Here is a 20,253-nt window from a genome sequence, read left to right on the forward strand (position 1 = left end):
ATGATTTATGTTAGTTGGATGGAACGTTGGTGGAGCGTGGCAGCGATTTGTCTCTCCAATAGCACCCTGTAGAGACTCACTGGGAATGGACATACAAAATATTTTGCACCCCTGCCTTTGACAAAGTGGGCACTGCTTTTCTTATTTGACACATCTGGCCGTGTTTGGGAGTCCCATAGGGCGGCATACAATTTGCCCAGCATCGTCCGGGGCTGGAGGGGAACGAGGCAGTTTATGTACTGACTAAACAAGCACTGAGTAGTGGGGATGTTGATGTTGTAGTTTCAATGAGCAAGGCAGAGGCAAAAAGACTGATATATACAGTGATGATGAAGAGATGGCAGGCGCAGTGGAATAGAGATACTAAGGGCAGTCATTTATTTCAAGTACAGAGGAAAGTCAAGGGGGGTGGCAGGAAAGGACAGAATAGAAGAGGATATTTTTATACGATTAAATGTGAGACACAGCCGGTTGAACAAGACCTTAAATGTGATAGGAAAGCATCCAACAGCAAAGTGTGATTATTGACAGGAAACAGAGACCGTGGAGCATATATTGCGATAGTGTGGGCAGTATCAGAGGGAAAGAGTGATGCTGAGATCTAGTATGAGGGACAAGGGGATACAGGAAATTAGTTTACAGTATATTGAGTTGAACGTCATTCGATATAGTCTCAAATATTTTGTTATATTTTTTAAGAGCAACAGGGCTGGCAGGTACGATTTAGTTTTTCCCGTCTCGAACCCACACTCCAGTACAGTAGGTGGCGGTAATGCACCATAACGTTGGATGCCAACTGCCGGTAAATCCCACCGAAGAAGAAGACGACGCGAGACTCTTCCCCTCTCTCCCTTCCAGAAAATTCAGCGTGACTGACGTTTCGTGTCTCTATAAACTTAAAGTAAGTTCATCTTTATACTACGTTTTAGACCATAAACAGTTGAATCAGTATTATAGTTAAGTTGTACTAATGTTCAACTATATTGTTAGAAGTCATCTTGTACAACAAGAAAATGTACTACTTTCGCAATTAAAGAGCACGTGTTAGTGTTCAAAGCTAAGACAGAGAGGCTAACGTAAGCGAGCTACACTAGCTGCTAATATCACACCATCGCATGAGCACCACGAACACATTTTACTGTCTTTATCTGTATGTGAAATCTTACTCCTTTCATAACATTTTTACAATTACTCGTTTGTTGTAACATTGACTTGCGTTTTCACGTGTCTTGAGTCTAGTGAAATGCTAACTTAATAGCTAGTTAGTAGCCGCGCATGCTCCGATACTGTCCCTCTGGTCCTTGCGCAGCATGCTAGCTATGCATTTAGTGACATGGTCTTCATTAGTTACCACAGTCATAATTATGGCAAAACCCCAGCTACTTTAAAAAGGTATGTAAAAAATGTACCCTTAGCGTAACCCTAACTTTAACCACACTGCTAACCTTATGCTTAAACTTAAACCTTATGCTTAAACTTAAATTAAGACCAAAAATCAATTGTTTCGCTATATAGAACCAATTATGACTTTGTAGCTGTGGTAATAACGAGTGACAACCCCAGTTGGCTAGTTCAGCGTTTACAGAACTGAGCTCTGGGGACCGCAAGGGGTGCACATTTATTTTTTTCCCCCAGTACTAGACAACTGATTGGAATATTCAAAGCTTGATGTTAATTGTTTTATATATCTTTTTTTATATATAAAAAATAAATAATCCGCTGTGTTTTGCTATGGCAAACCCAAAATGTACACCCCACCCCATGTGGTCCCCATGACTGAGTTCTGGAAACCCTGGGCTAGCTAATAGACATTCAAGAATAATTTATTAATTAACTGATGCAATAATGTGAATTATAGTCAGTGTTTTCCTCAAGTGCTGCTATAGAGCTGATTATGGACACATTTTCAGCCGAGTACTTTTTCCACTTAAATTCACTAGGCTACTTTTCCAATTCGCTAGTCAGAAAAAAGTCTGCTGAGAACTTTCCTGCTAGAATGCATCTTCTAGCAATCTATTTATAGGACAGATACCTGTCAGTCAAAGTGAGCGCTCCTCTCCTGCCTCTCGGTACCTGGGTGTGTGGGCTGTGGTTGCAGTCAAGTTTCTTTACATAGGAGGAGAGCGCACAGTGATGCCAACTGACACTGGCTGTGAGACTCATTTGACCCTCTTCACACGCTCACATGGCGCTCCTTATTTCTCACGCGTTGAGGGAAGTACTGCTTTTATTTTCTAATCTGCTATATGCAGTGCATAAACTTTTCAATTGTGCATCCAAATAATTTTTGAATTCGGAACATATAATATGCGCCTGCAATTCCACATAACAAGCATTGTAACTGCGGCAGCTTTCAACAGGGAGATGCATAATTTTCTTGCCACCGCACTAAACTGCGGCAGAGTGAAGCTTGTGATTGGTTTACTGACGGTGGGGGACCAAGGCAATTGGATGCACGTTGGTGAGGAAATTCACCAAATGATTTAAGTTGAGTGTAGTAGAGATCGACTGATTAATCGGAATGGCCGATTTTCAAGTTTTCGTAACAATTGGAAATCTGTATTTTTGAGTGCTGATTTGCCTATTATTATTAAACCTTTATTTAATCTTTATTTAACTAGGCAAGTCAGTTAAAAACACATTCTTATTTTCAATGACATTACATTTACATTTAAGTCATTTAGCAGACGCTCTTATCCAGAGCGACTTACAAATTGGTGCATACACCTTATGACAACCAGTGGAACAGCCACTTGCATCTAAATCTTGTTGGGGGGGGAGAAGGATTACCTACCCTTACTTACCCTATCCTAGGTATTCCTTGAAGAGGTGGGGTTTCAGGTGTCTCCGGAAGGTGGTGATTGACTCCGCTGTCCTGGCGTCGTGAGGGAGTTTGTTCCACCATTGGGGGCCAGAGCAGCGAACAGTTTTGACTGGGCTGAGCGGGAACTGTACTTCCTCAGTGGTAGGGAGGCGAGCAGGCCAGAGGTGGATGAACGCAGTGCCCTTGTTTGGGTGTAGGGCCTGATCAGAGCCTGGAGGTACTGAGGTGCCGTTCCCCTCACAGCTCCGTAGGCGAGCACCATGGTCTTGTAGCGGATGCGAGCTTCAACTGGAAGCCAGTGGAGAGAGCGGAGGAGCGGGGTGACGTGAGAGAACTTGGGAAGGTTGAACACCAGACGGGCTGCGGCGTTCTGGATGAGTTGTAGGGGTTTAATGGCACAGGCAGGGAGCCCAGCCAACAGCGAGTTGCAGTAATCAAGACGGGAGATGACAAGTGCCTGGATTAGGACCTGCGCCGCTTCCTGTGTGAGGCAGGGTCGTACTCTGCGGATGTTGTAGAGCATGAACCTACAGGAACGGGACACCGCCTTGATGTTAGTTGAGAACGTCAGGGTGTTGTCCAGGATCACGCCAAGGTTCTTAGCGCTCTGGGAGGAGGACACAATGGAGTTGTCAACCGTGATGGCGAGATCATGGAACGGGCAGTCCTTCCCCGGGAGGAAGAGGAGCTCCGTCTTGCTGAGGTTCAGCTTGAGGTGGTGATCCGTCATCCACACTGATATGTCTGCCAGACATGCAGAGATGCGATTCGCCACCTGGTCATCAGAAGGGGGAAAGGAGAAGATTAATTGTGTGTCGTCTGCATAGCAATGATAGGAGAGACCATGTGAGGTTATGACAGAGCCAAGTGACTTGGTGTATAGCGAGAATAAGAGAGGGCCTAGAACAGAGCCCTGGGGGACACCAGTGGTGAGAGCGCGTGGTGAGGAGACAGATTCTCGCCACGCCACCTGGTAGGAGCGACCTGTCAGGTAGGACGCAATCCAAGCGTGGGCCGCGCCGGAGATGCCCAACTCGGAGAGGGTGGAGAGGAGGATCTGATGGTTCACAGTATCGAAGGCAGCCGATAGGTCTAGAAGGATGAGAGCAGAGGAGAGAGAGTTAGCTTTAGCAGTGCGGAGCGCCTCCGTGATACAGAGAAGAGCAGTCTCAGTTGAATGACTAGTCTTGAAACCTGACTGGTTTGGATCAAGAAGGTCATTCTGAGAGAGATAGCGGTAGAGCTGGCCAAGGACGGCACGCTCAAGAGTTTTGGAGAGAAAAGAGAGAAGGGATACTGGTCTGTAGTTGTTGACATCGGAGGGATCGAGTGTAGGTTTTTTCAGAAGGGGTGCAACTCTCGCTCTCTTGAAGACGGGAGGGACGTAGCCAGCGGTCAGGGATGAGTTGATGAGCGAGGTGAGGTAAGGGAGAAGGTCTCCGGAAATGGTCTGGAGAAGAGAGGAGGGGATAGGGTCAAGCGGGCAGGTTGTTGGGCGGCCGGCCGTCACAAGACGCGAGATTTCATCTGGAGAGAGAGGGAGAAAGAGGTCAGAGCATAGGGTAGGGCAGTGTGAGCAGAACCAGCGGTGTCGTTTGACTTAGCAAACGAGGATCGGATGTCATCGACCTTCTTTTCAAAATGGTTGACGAAGTCATCTGCAGAGAGGGAGGAGGGAGGGGGGGGGAGGATTCAGGAGGGAGGAGAAGGTGGCAAAGAGCTTCCTAGGGTTAGAGGCAGATGCTTGGAACTTAGAATGGTAGAAAGTGGCTTTAGCAGCAGAGACAGAGGAGGAAAATGTAGAGAGGAGGGAGTGAAAGGATGCCAGGTCCGCAGGGAGGCGAGTTTTCCTCCATTTCCGCTCGGCTGCCCGGAGCCCTGTTCTGTGAGCTCGCAATGAGTCGTCGAGCCACGGAGCGGGAGGGGAGGACCGAGCCGGCCTGGAGGATAGGGGACATAGGGAGTCAAAGGATGCAGTAAGGGAGGAGAGGAGGGTTGAGGAGGCAGAATCAGGAGATAGGTTGGAGAAAGTTTGAGCAGAGGGAAGAGAAGATAGGATGGAAGAGGAGAGAGTAGCGGGGGAGAGAGAGCGAAGGTTGGGACGGCGCGATACCATCCGAGTAGGGGCAGTGTGGGAAGTGTTGGATGAGAGCGAGAGGGAAAAGGATACAAGGTAGTGGTCGGAGACTTGGAGGGGAGTTGCAATGAGGTTAGTGGAAGAACAGCATCTAGTAAAGATGAGGTCAAGCGTATTGCCTGCCTTGTGAGTAGGGGGAAGGTGAGAGGGTGAGGTCAAAAGAGGAGAGGAGTGGAAAGAAGGAGGCAGAGAGGAATGAGTCAAAGGTAGACGTGGGGAGGTTAAAGTCGCCCAGAACTGTGAGAGGTGAGCCGTCCTCAGGAAAGGAGCTTATCAAGGCATCAAGCTCATTGATGAACTCTCCAAGGGAACCTGGAGGGCGATAAATGATAAGGATGTTAAGCTTGAAAGGGCTGGTAACTGTGACAGCATGGAATTCAAAGGAGGCAATAGACAGATGGGTAAGGGGAGAAAGAGAGAAAGACCACTTGGGAGAGATGAGGATCCCGGTGCCACCACCCCGCTGACCAGAAGCTCTCGGGGTGTGCGAGAACACGTGGGCGGACGAGGAGAGAGCAGTAGGAGTAGCAGTGTTATCTGTGGTGATCCATGTTTCCGTCAGTGCCAAGAAGTCAAGGGACTGGAGGGAGGCATAGGCTGAGATGAACTCTGCCTTGTTGGCCGCAGATTGGCAGTTCCAGAGGCTACCGGAGACCTGGAACTCCACGTGGGTCGTACGCGCTGGGACCACCAGGTTAGGGTGGTCGCGGCCACGCGGTGTGGAGCGTTTGTATGGTCTGTGCAGAGAGGAGAGAACAGGGATAGACAGACACATAGTTGACAGGCTACAGAAAAGGCTACGCTAATGCAAGGAAATTGGAATGACAAGCGGACTACACGTCTCGAATGTTCAGAAAGTTAGGCTTACGTAGCAAGAATCTTATTGACTAAAATGATTAAAATGATACAGTACTGCTAAAGTAGGCTAGCTGGCAGTAGCTGCGTTGTTGACACTACACTAATCAAGTCGTTCCGTTGAGTGTAATAATTTCTACAGTGCTGCTATTCGGGGCTAGCTGGCTAGCTAGCAGTGTTGTTTACGTTACGTTGAGTTAAAAGAACGACAATAGCTGGCTAGCGAACCTCAGTGAATTAAGATAATCACTCCAAGGCTACACACACTAAACTACACAATTATCTTGGAAACAAAGACAGCTATGTAGCTAGCTAACACTGAACTAATCAAGTCGTACAGTTGAGTGAATAGCACTACAGTGATGCTAATCTGTGTGCGTTAGCTAGCGTTGCTAGCTCCTGGGCGAATAGCAGTGAAGGCTACGTTAGGGCGACGAAATACGAAATACGATAATTATGCAATTATCTCTGATACAAGGACGGCTATGTAGCTAGCTAAGAAGAATGGCTAAGATTATGTAGCTAGCTAACAGTAAACTAATCAAGTCGTACAGTTGAGTGAATAGCACTACAGTGATGCTAATCTGTGTGCGTTAGCTAGCGTTAGCTAGCTCCTGGGCGAATAGCAGTGAAGGCTACGTTAGGGCGACGAAATACGATAATTATGCAATTATCTCTGATACAAGGACGGCTATGTAGCTAGCTAAGAAGAATTGCTAAGATTAGACAAATCAACCGTTGTACTATAATGAAATGTAATGAAAAAGTTATACAACCTGCAGAGCGAAGTGCGAATGCGACCGCTCGCTCCAACCGGAACCGGAAAAATGACAGCCTAGGAACGGTGGGTTAACTGTCTCGTTCAGGGGTCAGAAAGACAGATTTTCACCTTGTCAGCTCGGGGGAACCAATCTTGCAACCTTACAGTTAACTAGTCCAACGCAATAACGACCTGCCTCTCTCTCGTTGCACTCCACAAGGAGACTGCCTGTTACGCAAATGCAGTAAGCCAAGGTAAGTTGCTAGCTAGCATTAAACTTATCTTATAAAAAACAATCAATCATAATCACTAGTTAACTACACATGGTTGATGATATTACTAGATATTATCTAGCTTGTCCTGTGTTGCATATAATCTGACTGAGCATACAAGTATCTAAGTATCTGACTGAGCGGTGGTAGGCAGAAGCAGGCGCGTAAACATGAATTCAAACAGCACTTTCGTGAGTTTTGCCAGCAGCCCGTTGTGTGTCAAGCACTGCGCTGTTTATGACTTCAAACCTATCAACTCCCGAGATGAGGCTGGTGTGACCAAAGTGAAATGGCTGGCTAGTTAGCTCGCGCTAATAGCATTTCAAACTACACTCGCTCTGAGCCTTGTGGGGTGGTTGTTTCCCTTGCTCTGCATGGGTAACGCTTTGATGTGGTGGCGGTTGTTGTTGTGTTGGAAGTAATACTGTTACACTGGCAATACTAAAGTGCCTATAAGAACATCCAATCGTCAAAGGTTAATGAAATACAAATGGTATAGAGGGAAATAGTCCTATAATAACTACAACCTAAAATTATTACCTGGGAATATTGAAGACTCATGTTAAAAGGAACCACCAGCTTTCATATGTTCTGAGCAAGGAACTGAAACGTTAGCTTTCTTACATAGCACATATTGCACTTTTACGTTCTTCTCCAACACTTTGTTTTTGCATTATTTAAACCAAATTGAACATGTTTCATTATCTACTTGAGGCTAAATGGATTTTTATTGATGTATTATATTAAGTTTAAAAAAAGTGTTAATTCAGTATTGTTGTAATTGTCATTATTACAACCCCATTTTTTTTTTTTTAATCGGCTGATTAATCAGTATCTGCTTTTTTGGTCCTCCAATAATCAGTATTGAAAAATCATAATCGGTCGACCTCTAGAGTGTAGAGACCTCTAGAGTGTAGCCACGGCAGACTGGACAGGAGCATTTGTTCTCCGCTGATACAATTTTATGGCCTGATTGCATAGTGCCAACTGTACATTTTGGTGGAAGATAAATAATGGTCTGGGGCTGTTTTTAGTTATTCGGGCTAGGCCCCTTAGTTCCAGTGAGAGGAAATCTTAACGCAACAGCATACAATGACATTCTAGATGATTGTGTTTCCAACTTTGTGGCAACAGTTTGGGGAAGGTCCTTTCCTGTTTCAGCATGACAATGCCCCTGTGCACAAAGTGAGGTCCATACAGAAATGGTTTGTTGATTGGTGTGGAAGAACTTGACTGTCCTGCACAGATCCCTTTTCAAACTATCCCTGACCGAGTCTAATACCTACATGTTTCAAGCTGACCACCATAGTCCCTGTGCCCAAGAAAGTGAAGGTAACCGGCCTAAATGACTTTCGCCCCTTGGCGCTCATTTCGGTAGCTGTGAAGTGCTTTGAAAGGCTGGTTGTGGCTCACATCAATACATCATACTAGAAACCCTAGACCCACTCCAATTCGCATACTGCCCCAACAGATTCACAGATGACGCAATCTCAATCGCACACCACACTGCCCTTTCCCACCTGGACAAAAGGAACACCTATGTGAGAATGGTGTTCATTGACTACAGCTCAGCGTAGTCAACAACACATCTGCCACACTGATCCTCAGCACATGGTCCCCTAGGGCGTGCATTCTTAGTCCCCTCCTGTACTCGGTTCACCCACTACTGCGTGGCCAAGCACGACTCAACACATTAAGTTTGATGACGACACAACAGTGGTAGGCCCAATCACCGACAACGATGAGACAGCCTATAGGGAGGAGGTCAGAGACCTGGCAGTGTGGTGCCAGGACAGCAACCTCTCCTTCAACATGAGCAAAAAAAGGAGCTGATCGTGGACTAGAGGAAAAGGAGGACCGAACACGCCCCCATTCTCATTGATGGGGCTGTAGTGGAGTGGGTCGAGAGTTAAGATCCTTGGTGTCCATCGCCAACAAACTATCATGGTCCAAACACACCAAGACAGTTGGTCCAGACACATCACGACAACACCTTTACCCCCAGTAGACTGAAAGGATTTGGCATGGGTCCCCAGATCCTCAAAGTTATACAGCTGCACCATCGTGAGCATCCTGACGGTTGCATCGCCGCCTGGTATGGCAACTGCTCGGCATCCGACCATAAGGCGCTACAGATGGTAGTGCGTACTGTACTGCCCAGTACATCACTGGGGCCAAGCTTCTGCCATCCAGGACCTATATACTAGGCGTGTCAGAGGAAGCCCCAAACAATTGTCAAAGCCTCCAGTCACCCAAGTCATTCTGTTCTCTCTGCTACCGCATGTCAATCAGTACCGGCGTGCCAAGTCTAGGTCCAAAAGGCTCCATAACAGCTTCTACCCCCCAAGCCATAAGACTGCTGAACAATTATTCAAATGAACACCCGGAGTGTTTACATTGCGCCCCCCCTGTTTTTACACTGCTCCTACTCACTGTTTTATCTATGCACATTCACTTTATCCTTACCTACTTGTACAAATTACCTCAACTAACCTGTACCCCCAGACATTTACTCTACTATAGGTCGACTGATTCTGATTTTTCAATAGCAATTATTGGAGGACCAAAAAAAGCTGATACCGATTAATCTGACGATTTTTATATATATATTTGTAATAATGACAATTACAACAATACTGAATGAACAATGAACACTTATTTTAACTTAATATAATACATCAATAAAATCAATTTGGTCTCAAACAAATAATTAAACATGTTTAATTTGGTTTAAATAATGCAAAAACAAAGTGTTGGAGAAGAACGTAAAAAGTGCAATATGTGCCATGTAAGAAAAAGTCTTAGACTCTGCAGCCATAAATAGAATTGTCTTGTTTATGTTATTGTACAACAGCTGATGAATAACACTGAAAGTGTGAACACATTTGATCAGTGTTATGGAAAATACATTATAGTATTAGAATGTACCAGAGGTCACCAAAATAAAGCTTGTCCTGCAAACATCTGTTAACACCCCCGGTGGAGCCTGCCTTACTATTTCTATTTGGCTGGGTACTCCATGTGCTTGTGGAAAACACTGTAGCCATTGCTAATTAGGCTACTCATATCGTCACATGGACTCTGGGTAAGGCCCATTTGAATATCCTCAGAATGCATGTCACGTAGACCAATATAGTTTATAATCCAACTAATCGTTTTTCCCTTCTCCATATTTCTTGCAGAATGCGTTACGTGGCCGCTTACCTCCTGGCTGTGCTCGGTGGCAACACCAGCCCCTCCTCAAAGGACATCAAGACCATCCTGGGGAGTGTTGGAATCGAGGCCGAAGCTGAGCGCCTAGACAAGGTATGGCACTTTAGGGAGATGCTGTTTTGATAAGATCAACTGAGTTACTTTTGTTTCCTTGGCACGATGGAGGCCTCGGTTTACACAGTAACTGGTGATGATTAGAACCTGAATTTGTTTTCACAGGTTGTCAATGAATTAAATGGAAAAGACATCAACGAAATCATGAACGCTGGTGAGGCATTTTCCCTTGTGTCTTTGATTTGACTCGTGAGTTCATGCATGGTCATAGCTACAAAATTGTTAACCTCTTGCTCCTACCAGACACGCAAGCGTCCCATCTAGACATCTGGAAATGCAAATGCTCTACGCTAAATGCTAATAGCACTCGTTAAAACTCAAACGTTCATTAAAATACACATGCAGGGTATTGAATTAAAGCTACACTCGTTGTGAATCCAGGCAACAAGTCAGATTTTTAAAATGCTTTTCGGCGAAAGCATGAGAAGCTATTATCTGATAGCATGTAACACCCCAAAAGACCCGCAGGGGACATAAACAAAATAATTAGCATAGTCGGCGCTACACAAACCGCACAAATAAAATATAAAACATTCATTACCTTTGACCATCTTCTTTGTTGGCACTCCTAGATGTCCCATAATCACTATTGGGTCTTTTTTTCGATTAAATTGGTCCATATTTAGCCTAGATATCGATCTATGAAGACTGTGTGGTCAACGGAAAAAAAATAGCGTCATTTTTTAAAATTAAAAAAGTCGACGATAAACTTTCACAAAACACTTCGAAATACTTTTGTAATGCAACTTTAGGTATTAGTAAACGTTAATAATTGATCACGAGGCGATGTATATTCAATAGCTGTACGTCTGGAAATAATGTCCGGGTAAATCTCAACCAAAATATCCGGTCGGAGACCTGAAGAAATGGGCTGTCTCTTCTTCGTTTGACCAAGAAACAAAGCCTAGGCAAATTACATTTACATTTAAGTCATTTAGCAGACGCTCTTATCCAGAGCGACTTACAAATTGGTGCATACACCTTATGACATCCAGTGGAACAGCCACTTGCATCTAAATCTTTTTTTTGGGGGAGAAGGGGGGTGAGAAGGATTACTTACCCTTACTTACCCTATCCTAGGTATTCCTTGAAGAGGTGGGGTTTCAGGTGTCTCCGGAAGGTGGTGATTGACTCCGCTGTCCTGGCGTCGTGAGGGAGTTTGTTCCACCATTGGGGGCCAGAGCAGTGAACAGTTTTGACTGGGCTGAGCGGGAACAGTACTTCCTCAGTGGTAGGGAGGCGAGCAGGCCAGAGGTGGATGAACGCAGTGCCCTTGTTTGGGTGTAGGGCCTGATCAGAGCCTGGAGGTACTGAGGTGCCGTTCCCCTCACAGCTCCGTAGGCAAGCACCATGGTCTTGTAGCGGATGCGAGCTTCAACTGGAAGCCAGTGGAGAGAGCGGAGGAGCGGGGTGACGTGAGAGAACTTGGGAAGGTTGAACACCAGACGGGCTGCGGCGTTCTGGATGAGTTGTAGGGGTTTAATGGCACAGGCAGGGAGCCCAGACAACAGCGAGTTGCAGTAATCAAGACGGGAGATGACAAGTGCCTGGATTAGGACCTGCGCCGCTTCCTGTGTGAGGCAGGGTCGTACTCTGCGGATGTTGTAGAGCATGAACCTACAGGAACGGGACACCGCCTTGATGTTAGTTGAGAACGTCAGGGTGTTGTCCAGGATCACGCCAAGGTTCTTAGCGCTCTGGGAGGAGGACACAATGGAGTTGTCAACCGTGATGGCGAGATCATGGAACGGGCAGTCCTTCCCCGGGAGGAAGAGCAGCTCCGTCTTGCTGAGGTTCAGCTTGAGGTGGTGATCCGTCATCCACACTGATATGTCTGCCAGACATGCAGAGATGCGATTCGCCACCTGGTCATCAGAAGGGGGAAAGGAGAAGATTAATTGTGTGTCGTCTGCATAGCAATGATAGGAGAGACCATGTGAGGTTATGACAGAGCCAAGTGACTTGGTGTATAGCGAGAATAAGAGAGGGCCTAGAACAGAGCCCTGGGGGACACCAGTGGTGAGAGCGCGTGGTGAGGAGACAGATTCTCGCCACGCCACCTGGTAGGAGCGACCTGTCAGGTAGGACGCAATCCAAGCGTGGGCCGCGCCGGAGATGCCCAACTCGGAGAGGGTGGAGAGGAGGATCTGATGGTTCACAGTATCGAAGGCAGCCGATAGGTCTAGAAGGATGAGAGCAGAGGAGAGAGAGTTAGCTTTAGCAGTGCGGAGCGCCTCCGTGATACAGAGAAGAGCAGTCTCAGTTGAATGACTAGTCTTGAAACCTGACTGATTTGGATCAAGAAGGTCATTCTGAGAGAGATAGCGGTAGAGCTGGCCAAGGACGGCACGCTCAAGAGTTTTGGAGAGAAAAGAGAGAAGGGATACTGGTCTGTAGTTGTTGACATCGGAGGGATCGAGTGTAGGTTTTTTCAGAAGGGGTGCAACTCTCGCTCTCTTGAAGACGGGAGGGACGTAGCCAGCGGTCAGGGATGAGTTGATGAGCGAGGTGAGGTAAGGGAGAAGGTCTCCGGAAATGGTCTGGAGAAGAGAGGAGGGGATAGGGTCAAGCGGGCAGGTTGTTGGGCGGCCGGCCGTCACAAGACACGAGATTTCATCTGGAGAGAGAGGGGAGAAAGAGGTCAGAGCATAGGGTAGGGCAGTGTGAGCAGAACCAGCGGTGTCGTTTGACTTAGCAAACGAGGATCGGATGTCGTCGACCTTCTTTTCAAAATGGTTGACGAAGTCATCTGCAGAGAGGGAGGAGGGGGGTGGGAGGATTCAGGAGGGAGGAGAAGGCGGCAAAGAGCTTCCTAGGGTTAGAGGCAGATGCTTGGAATTTAGAATGGTAGAAAGTGGCTTTAGCAGCAGAGACAGAGGAGGAAAATGTAGAGAGGAGGGAGTGAAAGGATGCCAGGTCCGCAGGGAGGCGAGTTTTCCTCCATTTACGCTCGGCTGCCCGGAGCCCTGTTCAAATGACAAGACTGTTGACATCGTGTGGAAGCTGTAGGAATTGCAATCTCGGCTCCATGTAATTTGCTTTCCCATAGACAATACATGCAAGTGGCGCATTGATATATTTTCCCATTTTCAGTGATCAGATTTTCCTGTGCTTTTCGATGAAACACACGTTCTGTTATAGTCACAGCCGTGATTTAACCAGTTTTATAAACGTCTGAGTGTTTTCTATCCACACGTACTAACCATATGCATATACTATATTCCTGGCATGAGTAGCAGGGCGCTGAAATGTTGCGCGATTTTTAACAGAATGTTCGAAAAAGTAGAGGGTCGACTTAAGAGGTTAATGTTACAGATTGGCTAATGGGAAGCATCGCAAGGAATTTTTCAACTAACCTGTTCTTGCTGATACTTTCTTTGTTCTCGATTCGGTATATACCAGAGATTATTCAGAAAGATATTAAATCCACATTTTATATCAAATGAGAAATGCCTCTTGCGTGGGTGTAGATCTTTGTTTTTGGTCGCACTGTGTGATGCACTGTCTTGTACTTCTACACGTGTCCGCATCTTGTAGAAACATTTAGTTCCTGCATAGATGTTGGGAAATGCAAGATGTCTGGTAGCTAAAATGGTGAGGGAACGGCTCACTTTGTGCAAAACGTGGATTTAATATCTTTCTTTATATTGTTTGATTTTTGGAGAACCACCTGCAACTGGGCACAGACATTTTATAAGAATCTTTTTACCGAATCAAGAACGGATTGCCAAAAACGGGTTATGTTTCCATTAGCCAATCTGTAATGGGTTAGGAGCAATGCATACCGTACATCCTGTTAACAATTCTGTAGCTCATTATGCCTGATTTTCACTATAGGGTCAACTCAAACCGTACTGTTGCCCGAGATATTTTCTCGGTACTTCTTGGTTCGGCACTATAGTGTGATTGGCTTTGGTCTAGGGCTGACCCTATTTAGTCGATAGGCTGTTGGCACTCCAATATGTCCCATAAACATCACAATTGGTCCTTTTGTTCGATTAATTCCGTCCATATATATCCAAATGTAAATTTATAAAACGCGTTTGATCCAGAAAACAAACAGCTTCCAAAAAACGTAACGTCACTACAGAATATTTCAGAAGTTGCCTATAAACTTTGCCAAAATATTTCAAACTACTTTTGTAATACAACTTTGGATATTTTTAAACGTTAATAATCGATCAAATTGTAGACGGGTCTATCTGTTCTTCAATACAGGAAGACAACAAACCGGCACTACTTTTTACGTCTTGCGCAACTCTGTGTTACCCAGTTCCTAGTTGGCCTAATTCTTCATTGCACAAAGGAATAACCTCAACCAAATTCCAAAGACTGACATCCAGTGGAAGCGGTAGGAACTGAAAACCAGTTCCAAATAAATACTGTTTTCCAACGAGAACTCGAGACCTAAAAAAACATCTGAACGGTTAGTCATCGGGGTTTTGCCTGCTACATAAGTTATGTTGTACTCACAGACATGATTCAAACAGTTTTAGAAACTTCAGTGTTTTCTATCCAAATCTACGAATAATATGCATATCCTATATTCTTGGCATGAGTAGCAGGAAGTTGAAATTGGGCACGCTATTTATCCAAAAGTGAAAATTCTGCCCCCTAGCCCCAAGAGGCTATTAGCCTACTGATTCCATGAGCACAACAACGACATGGCAAGTAAACCATTTCACAAATTTGGCTGTTTTCACATTTTGGGTATTATTTATTTCCTGTTTACCATGTTCAAAATTGTCGTAAAACCTATTTATAATAATAACACTCCCTTTGCTATTATGGTACGCTTATACTTAGTGTTTACATTGTTCCAAGTGGCCAGAAATTATATTAATCCATACAGCACCAGTTTGGCATACACAATATGCAGGCAGCGCTTGCTCCTTACCTTTTTCTTGATCTCCAGTATTTTCCACAACTATTCAGATTTATTCCCCACATCTGACTTTCCCTCTGCCTGCCGAGCAACCCTTAAATATTCCCCCGTTTCGAGTTTGTCATGTCCTCTGATGCATGCTTACGAGCCTGCTACTGCCTTACACCGCTCAGTCAGGCTGCTCTATCAAATCAGACTTAATTATATCATACAGAAATACAAGCCTTAGGTCATTTAATATGGTCAAATCCGGAAACTATAATTTCGAAAATAAAACGTTTATTATTTCAGTGAAATACGGAACCGTTGTGTATTTTATATAACGGGTGGCATCCCTAAGTCAAAATATTGCTGTTACATTGCACAACCTTCAATGTTATGTCATAATTGCGAACTAATTTGCCAGAATTGTACGTAACGAGTCAGGCGGCCCAAACTGTTGCATATACCCTGACTGTACGTGCAATGAACGCAAGAGAAGTGACACAATTTCACGTGGTTAATATTGCCTGCTAACCTTTCTTTTAGCTAAATATGCAGGTTTAAAATGTATACTTCTGTGTGTTGATTTTAAGAAAGGCATTGGTGTTTATGGTTAGGTACACGGAGCAACGACAGTCCTTTTTCGCGAATGCGCACTGCATCGATTATATGCAACGCAGGCTACGCTAGATAAACTAGTAATATCAGCCATGTGTAGTTAAATAGTGATTATGATTGATTGTTTTTTATAAGATAAGTTTAATGCTAGCTAGCAACTTCCGCGAATGCAGTAAGAAGCCATGGTAACAGGTAAGTTCCTCGTGAGGCAGGTGTTTAGAGCATTGGACTAGTTGACCGTAAGGTTGCAAGATTGAATCCCTGAGCTGACAATGTAAAAATCTGCCGTTCTGCCCCTGAACAAGGCAGTTAACCCGCCGTCATTGAAAATAAAAATGTGTTCTTAACTGACTTGCTTCGTTAAATAAAGTTGTATAAAAAAATGCAGATTTCCGGTTGTTATGAAAACTCAAAATCGGCCCTGATTAATCTGTCAACCTCTAATTATGATATGCAATATGCTAGGCACTATTGCTTCGTATTCGGATGGGATTAGTTTTACTGGGGGAGGTCGGATAATGTAATTATGTGCACTTGCACAAAACACCACATCTGTAATTTTTGTCCCGTCCGACTCTGTCAATACATGGCAGGAAAGTAACAATTCCAGCCAGAATAACCTACTGTTTTTTTGCAAACTCCAAGGTCCTCTGATGGTACTAGCCCCGTGTGAATCGACATCCCTGTGTTTTGAGAAATGTCTGAGTTTGACAGTTTGTGGTTTGCACAAGAAAACAATAACTGAATCGATAAATTTAACTAAATGCTGCGCATAAGCTATATTTGAATGCCCTACATGTAGCCTATCAACTTTCAGTGAATGCATTTGTTTTGTGCGTATTAATTGAATATTGCCAAATGCACCAATATAAAATATTGAGCCTATTTAATACAACCCTTGCTATTTAGTAGATCGCAAAGCAGCATATAACCAAGCTAAACATTTGGAAATGATACGTTAACTCTCATCCATTGCCTTAAAATACATCTCAAGTGCAATTGCCCTGTTTAGTTCACATCTAAAGGCTGGAGGGCATTTAGGGCATACTGCGGATCGCTAAAATATCCCAATGATTATGATCACACTTCCTCAATTCAAATATGATGTCGACACTATAGGAAAGATGGTTCGGTATGGTTTAGAAACTCGGGAACCAAGCTAGAGTTATCCATGTGGCCCGATCACCTAGACATGTTGAAATAATGCATCTTCACACCTAGAATAAAAACTTCCAGGCTTCCGTCATAACTGTCAATTTATTTGAAAGCGAGAATTACAGGGGGCAGTTTGGGGGGGAAACAAATCCTGTCCAAATCAACCTCTGGAATAACGGACATTCTGAAGTAATAATTGCATAACCAACATTCTCCAGTAATGCTAGTCCCGTGTGAATAGGTTTTTGGTCACGTGCATGCAATGCATACATGTCATGTAAAGAGAGCAAGGGTTGAGGGAATAGGGAATGTTTTTCCTAAATAAATTGGGGATTTCGCTGACAGAAATGGATGTAATTATTTTGCAGTTCTCCCAACACGGACAGAGCGATAAACACTTTGTTCTGTGGTGGTCGCTGCAGCAGGGAGGAGAGGCAGCGGGTGCTAGTCAGTCACTCACGGTCTTTCTTACACAGCACAGCAAGTCTGAGCCCGGCACTATCAAATCAATTGGTCGGGACTCCCTCTAGTCATTTGTATCTTAATTATTTCAAACCGTCAGACAAGTTCAGTGAATATAGTTGATTTAATTAAAACACATAGGATGTGTCAATATGGAAAAATACACGTAACAAAATGTAGACCAATCGATTGGTCAAAAGAACAGACGGACAGTTTTTTTGTTGTTGCCAGGGGCAGCCCTACTTTGGTCTATAGATTGCATACAGGCGCAAATGTCGTCAGTCATTAATTCACTGTTCACGTTAATTTGTTACCTGTCAATGAATTGGTCCTTTACGCTTTGCAGGCCTCTCTAAGTTGGCCTCCGTGCCAGCAGGTAGTGCTGTGGCAGCTCCTGCAGCTGGTGCTGTAGCTGGCACTGCTCCTGTTGCTGGTAAGATCAATCTCTCATGTCAATCCTTTGGTCTCACATCACAATCCACAATATGGTGCCAAACATTTCAATGGACTGAAACACATTTCTTTGAAAATAATTGCATTAAACAACATAATTAGAGGAAAATTCTTGTGCTTCATATTAGACACTGTTATTGCATTTCTGGAAATGAACTATGCGTTTTGCAGATAGACTTCCAAACATGAAGCTAACCTATGTTTGTGTGTCTGCAGCGGAAGAGAAAAAGGAGGAGAAGAAAGAGGAATCTGAAGAGGGATCTGATGACGACATGGGATTCGGCCTCTTTGATTAATTTTTCTTCCGTGAGAAGTGAAAAACAATAAATTTTGAAATTGTTACCAGAAATCCATCGTTTCTTTTTTATTTATATATATATACACACACACACACACACACAACTGTCCAGTATTGTAGGAATGTTAAAGTTACAATGACAAACACTGTAGCCAGCAGCCTACTAAAATATTGACCGTTGCCTGAGACAAACTTAAAGTCTGGCAGAACAATGGTGTTTATTTTGAGTACCGAACTGCATATTTTTTTGTGGCAGTTAGAATTTGCCGGTCCTGCAAGAAAAGGGGAAACCTTGTTGGATTATAAGATATGAAGAACTGGAAACACCTAGGAGACCTGAATTTCACAGCTGGCATGGGTTTTCTGTTTTTCAACCTTGATTCATTGAATTAACATGTTTTACTGTGGACACAGAATTGTTTAGAATCAGCAAGTAAAATGTGTGATTTTTTTAAATTTTACTTAACTGGTAGAATATATTTTGTTTACTTGGTGTCTAACTACTGCAAATATTTACTGAAATTACACCAATATGTTTTTTTAAATCTACATATGCGCAACTACATCCCTAGTTCTAAGAATAACACATTTGTTGGTGTGCTGCATACTGCACCATGCAGAAGTTCCGATCTGACTATTCTACCTCTTATTTGTTGCTGTGTTTGGCACTTTTACCAATATCCAAGGGGTGGAGAGAAATTGGTTACTGCCATTCATGACACAATGGTGACATCTTGTGGATAAATGTAATATGATTTGATGTAATCAATGTTCTGTTTCTAAAATGTCACAGACTGCAAATAAACTTTTCCTGAATATCTACTCTAGTTGCACCTTGCAACATGGCGTCTAGCTGTCCAAACAGTGCAAACATTTTGAATGGTTAGCAGGATAGGAAGGAAAATGGTCTAATTCACACACTTATCAAGAGGTCATCCCTAATGCCTCTAATTTGGCGGACTCACTAAACACTTGCCTCATTTGTAAATAATGACTGAGTGTTGAAGCTGGCCCCTAGCTATCTGTAAATAAAACATACAAAAATGGCGCTGTATGGTTTGATTAATGAATTTGAAATTGTATATTTTAGTAATTACATTGACTTACGATACTTAAGTGTAAAACCAAATGCTTTTACTTCTGCTTCAGAAAGCATTCTTGTCCTATCACTAGTCTAGGGCAAAACTATTATTAGATGTTCTGTACAGTCTACCCCTTAGTTCCATAACTACCGGTAAGTCTCTTTCTGTCTTGCTTGTGTGTTTATACCATATTACTATTGGTACACATGTCTGTTTAAACTTTTGATCACATGTACATTTCCCAGGTTTCTGTGTTGGGTACGCCAGGTCCCGGAGAAGGCTCTGTGGCAGGATGTCAAACTGGTTGTGCCTTCCTTTGTAAAGCTCTCCTGCCCCAGGAGGAACCTTTGTGCACAGGTAAGACGCATCAGCTCATGCTTCACTCATAGACGTGGCTCACTGTAAAATCATATTACCTCTAAATCAGCGATCCCATTTACTGGTAATTAGGTGCCACACAAACACCATGCTATTATTGCTATTGGCAAGAGCATCTCCACTGGGAAATAATTGAGTCACCATTGATTATTTCAACATACTGGTTATCACACAATATCAATAAAGCTGATCGAAGTTAGATTAATCGTTGCTTTTTTTTGTCAGGTTAACCCTGATGTCAACCAACTATTGACTACAGGGTTTCAGGGTGTGGTTCACTTTAAACTGTGGGCAATTATGAAGTATCAATCAAAATGTAATGTTGATCTGTCTTTGCCGGGTGGGTAACTTCTGTCTATATGTCAAGGCATGTTCGTTTTAATCGCTCTTCTACTATTCCATAACACACTCTGTCAGGCTAGTGTAGTCGGTGCTCTCTCTTACACTGTTTTTTGATACTATTAGGTTGTGGCCCTGTGGTCCTGTCAGATTATGGCCCCTACCAAAGAAACACAGTCCAGAGAAGCCTCCCCCCCGTCTTATCTGTTGTCCTGTGTGAACTTAAGTATGCTTCCTCTATTTCTCCCATCTCGCTCTCCCAGAGGACCTGAGCCTTAGGGCAATGCCTCAGGACTACCTGGCCTGGTGACTCCTGGCTGTCCCCATCTCCAGTCTACCTGGTCGTGCTGCCGTTCCAGTCTGCTATTTTACCTGTGGCTATGGGACCCCGACCTGCTGTTTTCGACCCTCTCTCTCTCCCACCTG

At 44.1% G+C, this 20,253-nt stretch overlaps 1 protein-coding gene across 1 annotated transcript; it reads left to right on the forward strand.

Annotated features, from left to right (window-relative positions):
- Nucleotides 1-541: 541 nt before the first annotated feature.
- Nucleotides 542-18,850, forward strand: LOC118399961 (60S acidic ribosomal protein P2-like). The gene is made up of 5 exons (XM_035796236.2): nucleotides 542-901; nucleotides 10,031-10,154; nucleotides 10,281-10,329; nucleotides 17,624-17,710; nucleotides 17,947-18,850. The coding sequence occupies exons 2-5, from the start codon at nucleotides 10,032-10,034 to the stop codon at nucleotides 18,024-18,026; spliced, it is 339 nt and encodes a 112-aa protein (XP_035652129.1). The 5' UTR covers nucleotides 542-901; nucleotide 10,031; the 3' UTR covers nucleotides 18,027-18,850.
- Nucleotides 18,851-20,253: the final 1,403 nt, after the last annotated feature.

This window comes from Oncorhynchus keta, chromosome 21 (genome assembly GCF_023373465.1).
Source record: "Oncorhynchus keta strain PuntledgeMale-10-30-2019 chromosome 21, Oket_V2, whole genome shotgun sequence".
Taxonomy (NCBI): domain Eukaryota; kingdom Metazoa; phylum Chordata; class Actinopteri; order Salmoniformes; family Salmonidae; genus Oncorhynchus; species Oncorhynchus keta.

What these genes read in the sequence shown, in the direction of transcription:
- LOC118399961 (XM_035796236.2), top strand. Translation starts at nt 10,032, where the DNA reads ATGCGTTACGTGGCCGCTTACCTCCTGGCTGTGCTCGGTGGCAACACC. An exon ending in AAGCTGAGCGCCTAGACAAG is followed by an intron (nt 10,155 to 10,280) that starts GTATGGCACTTT and finishes TTGTTTTCACAG; the next exon opens with GTTGTCAATGAATTAAATGG. An exon ending in TGGCACTGCTCCTGTTGCTG is followed by an intron (nt 17,711 to 17,946) that starts GTAAGATCAATC and finishes GTGTGTCTGCAG; the next exon opens with CGGAAGAGAAAAAGGAGGAG.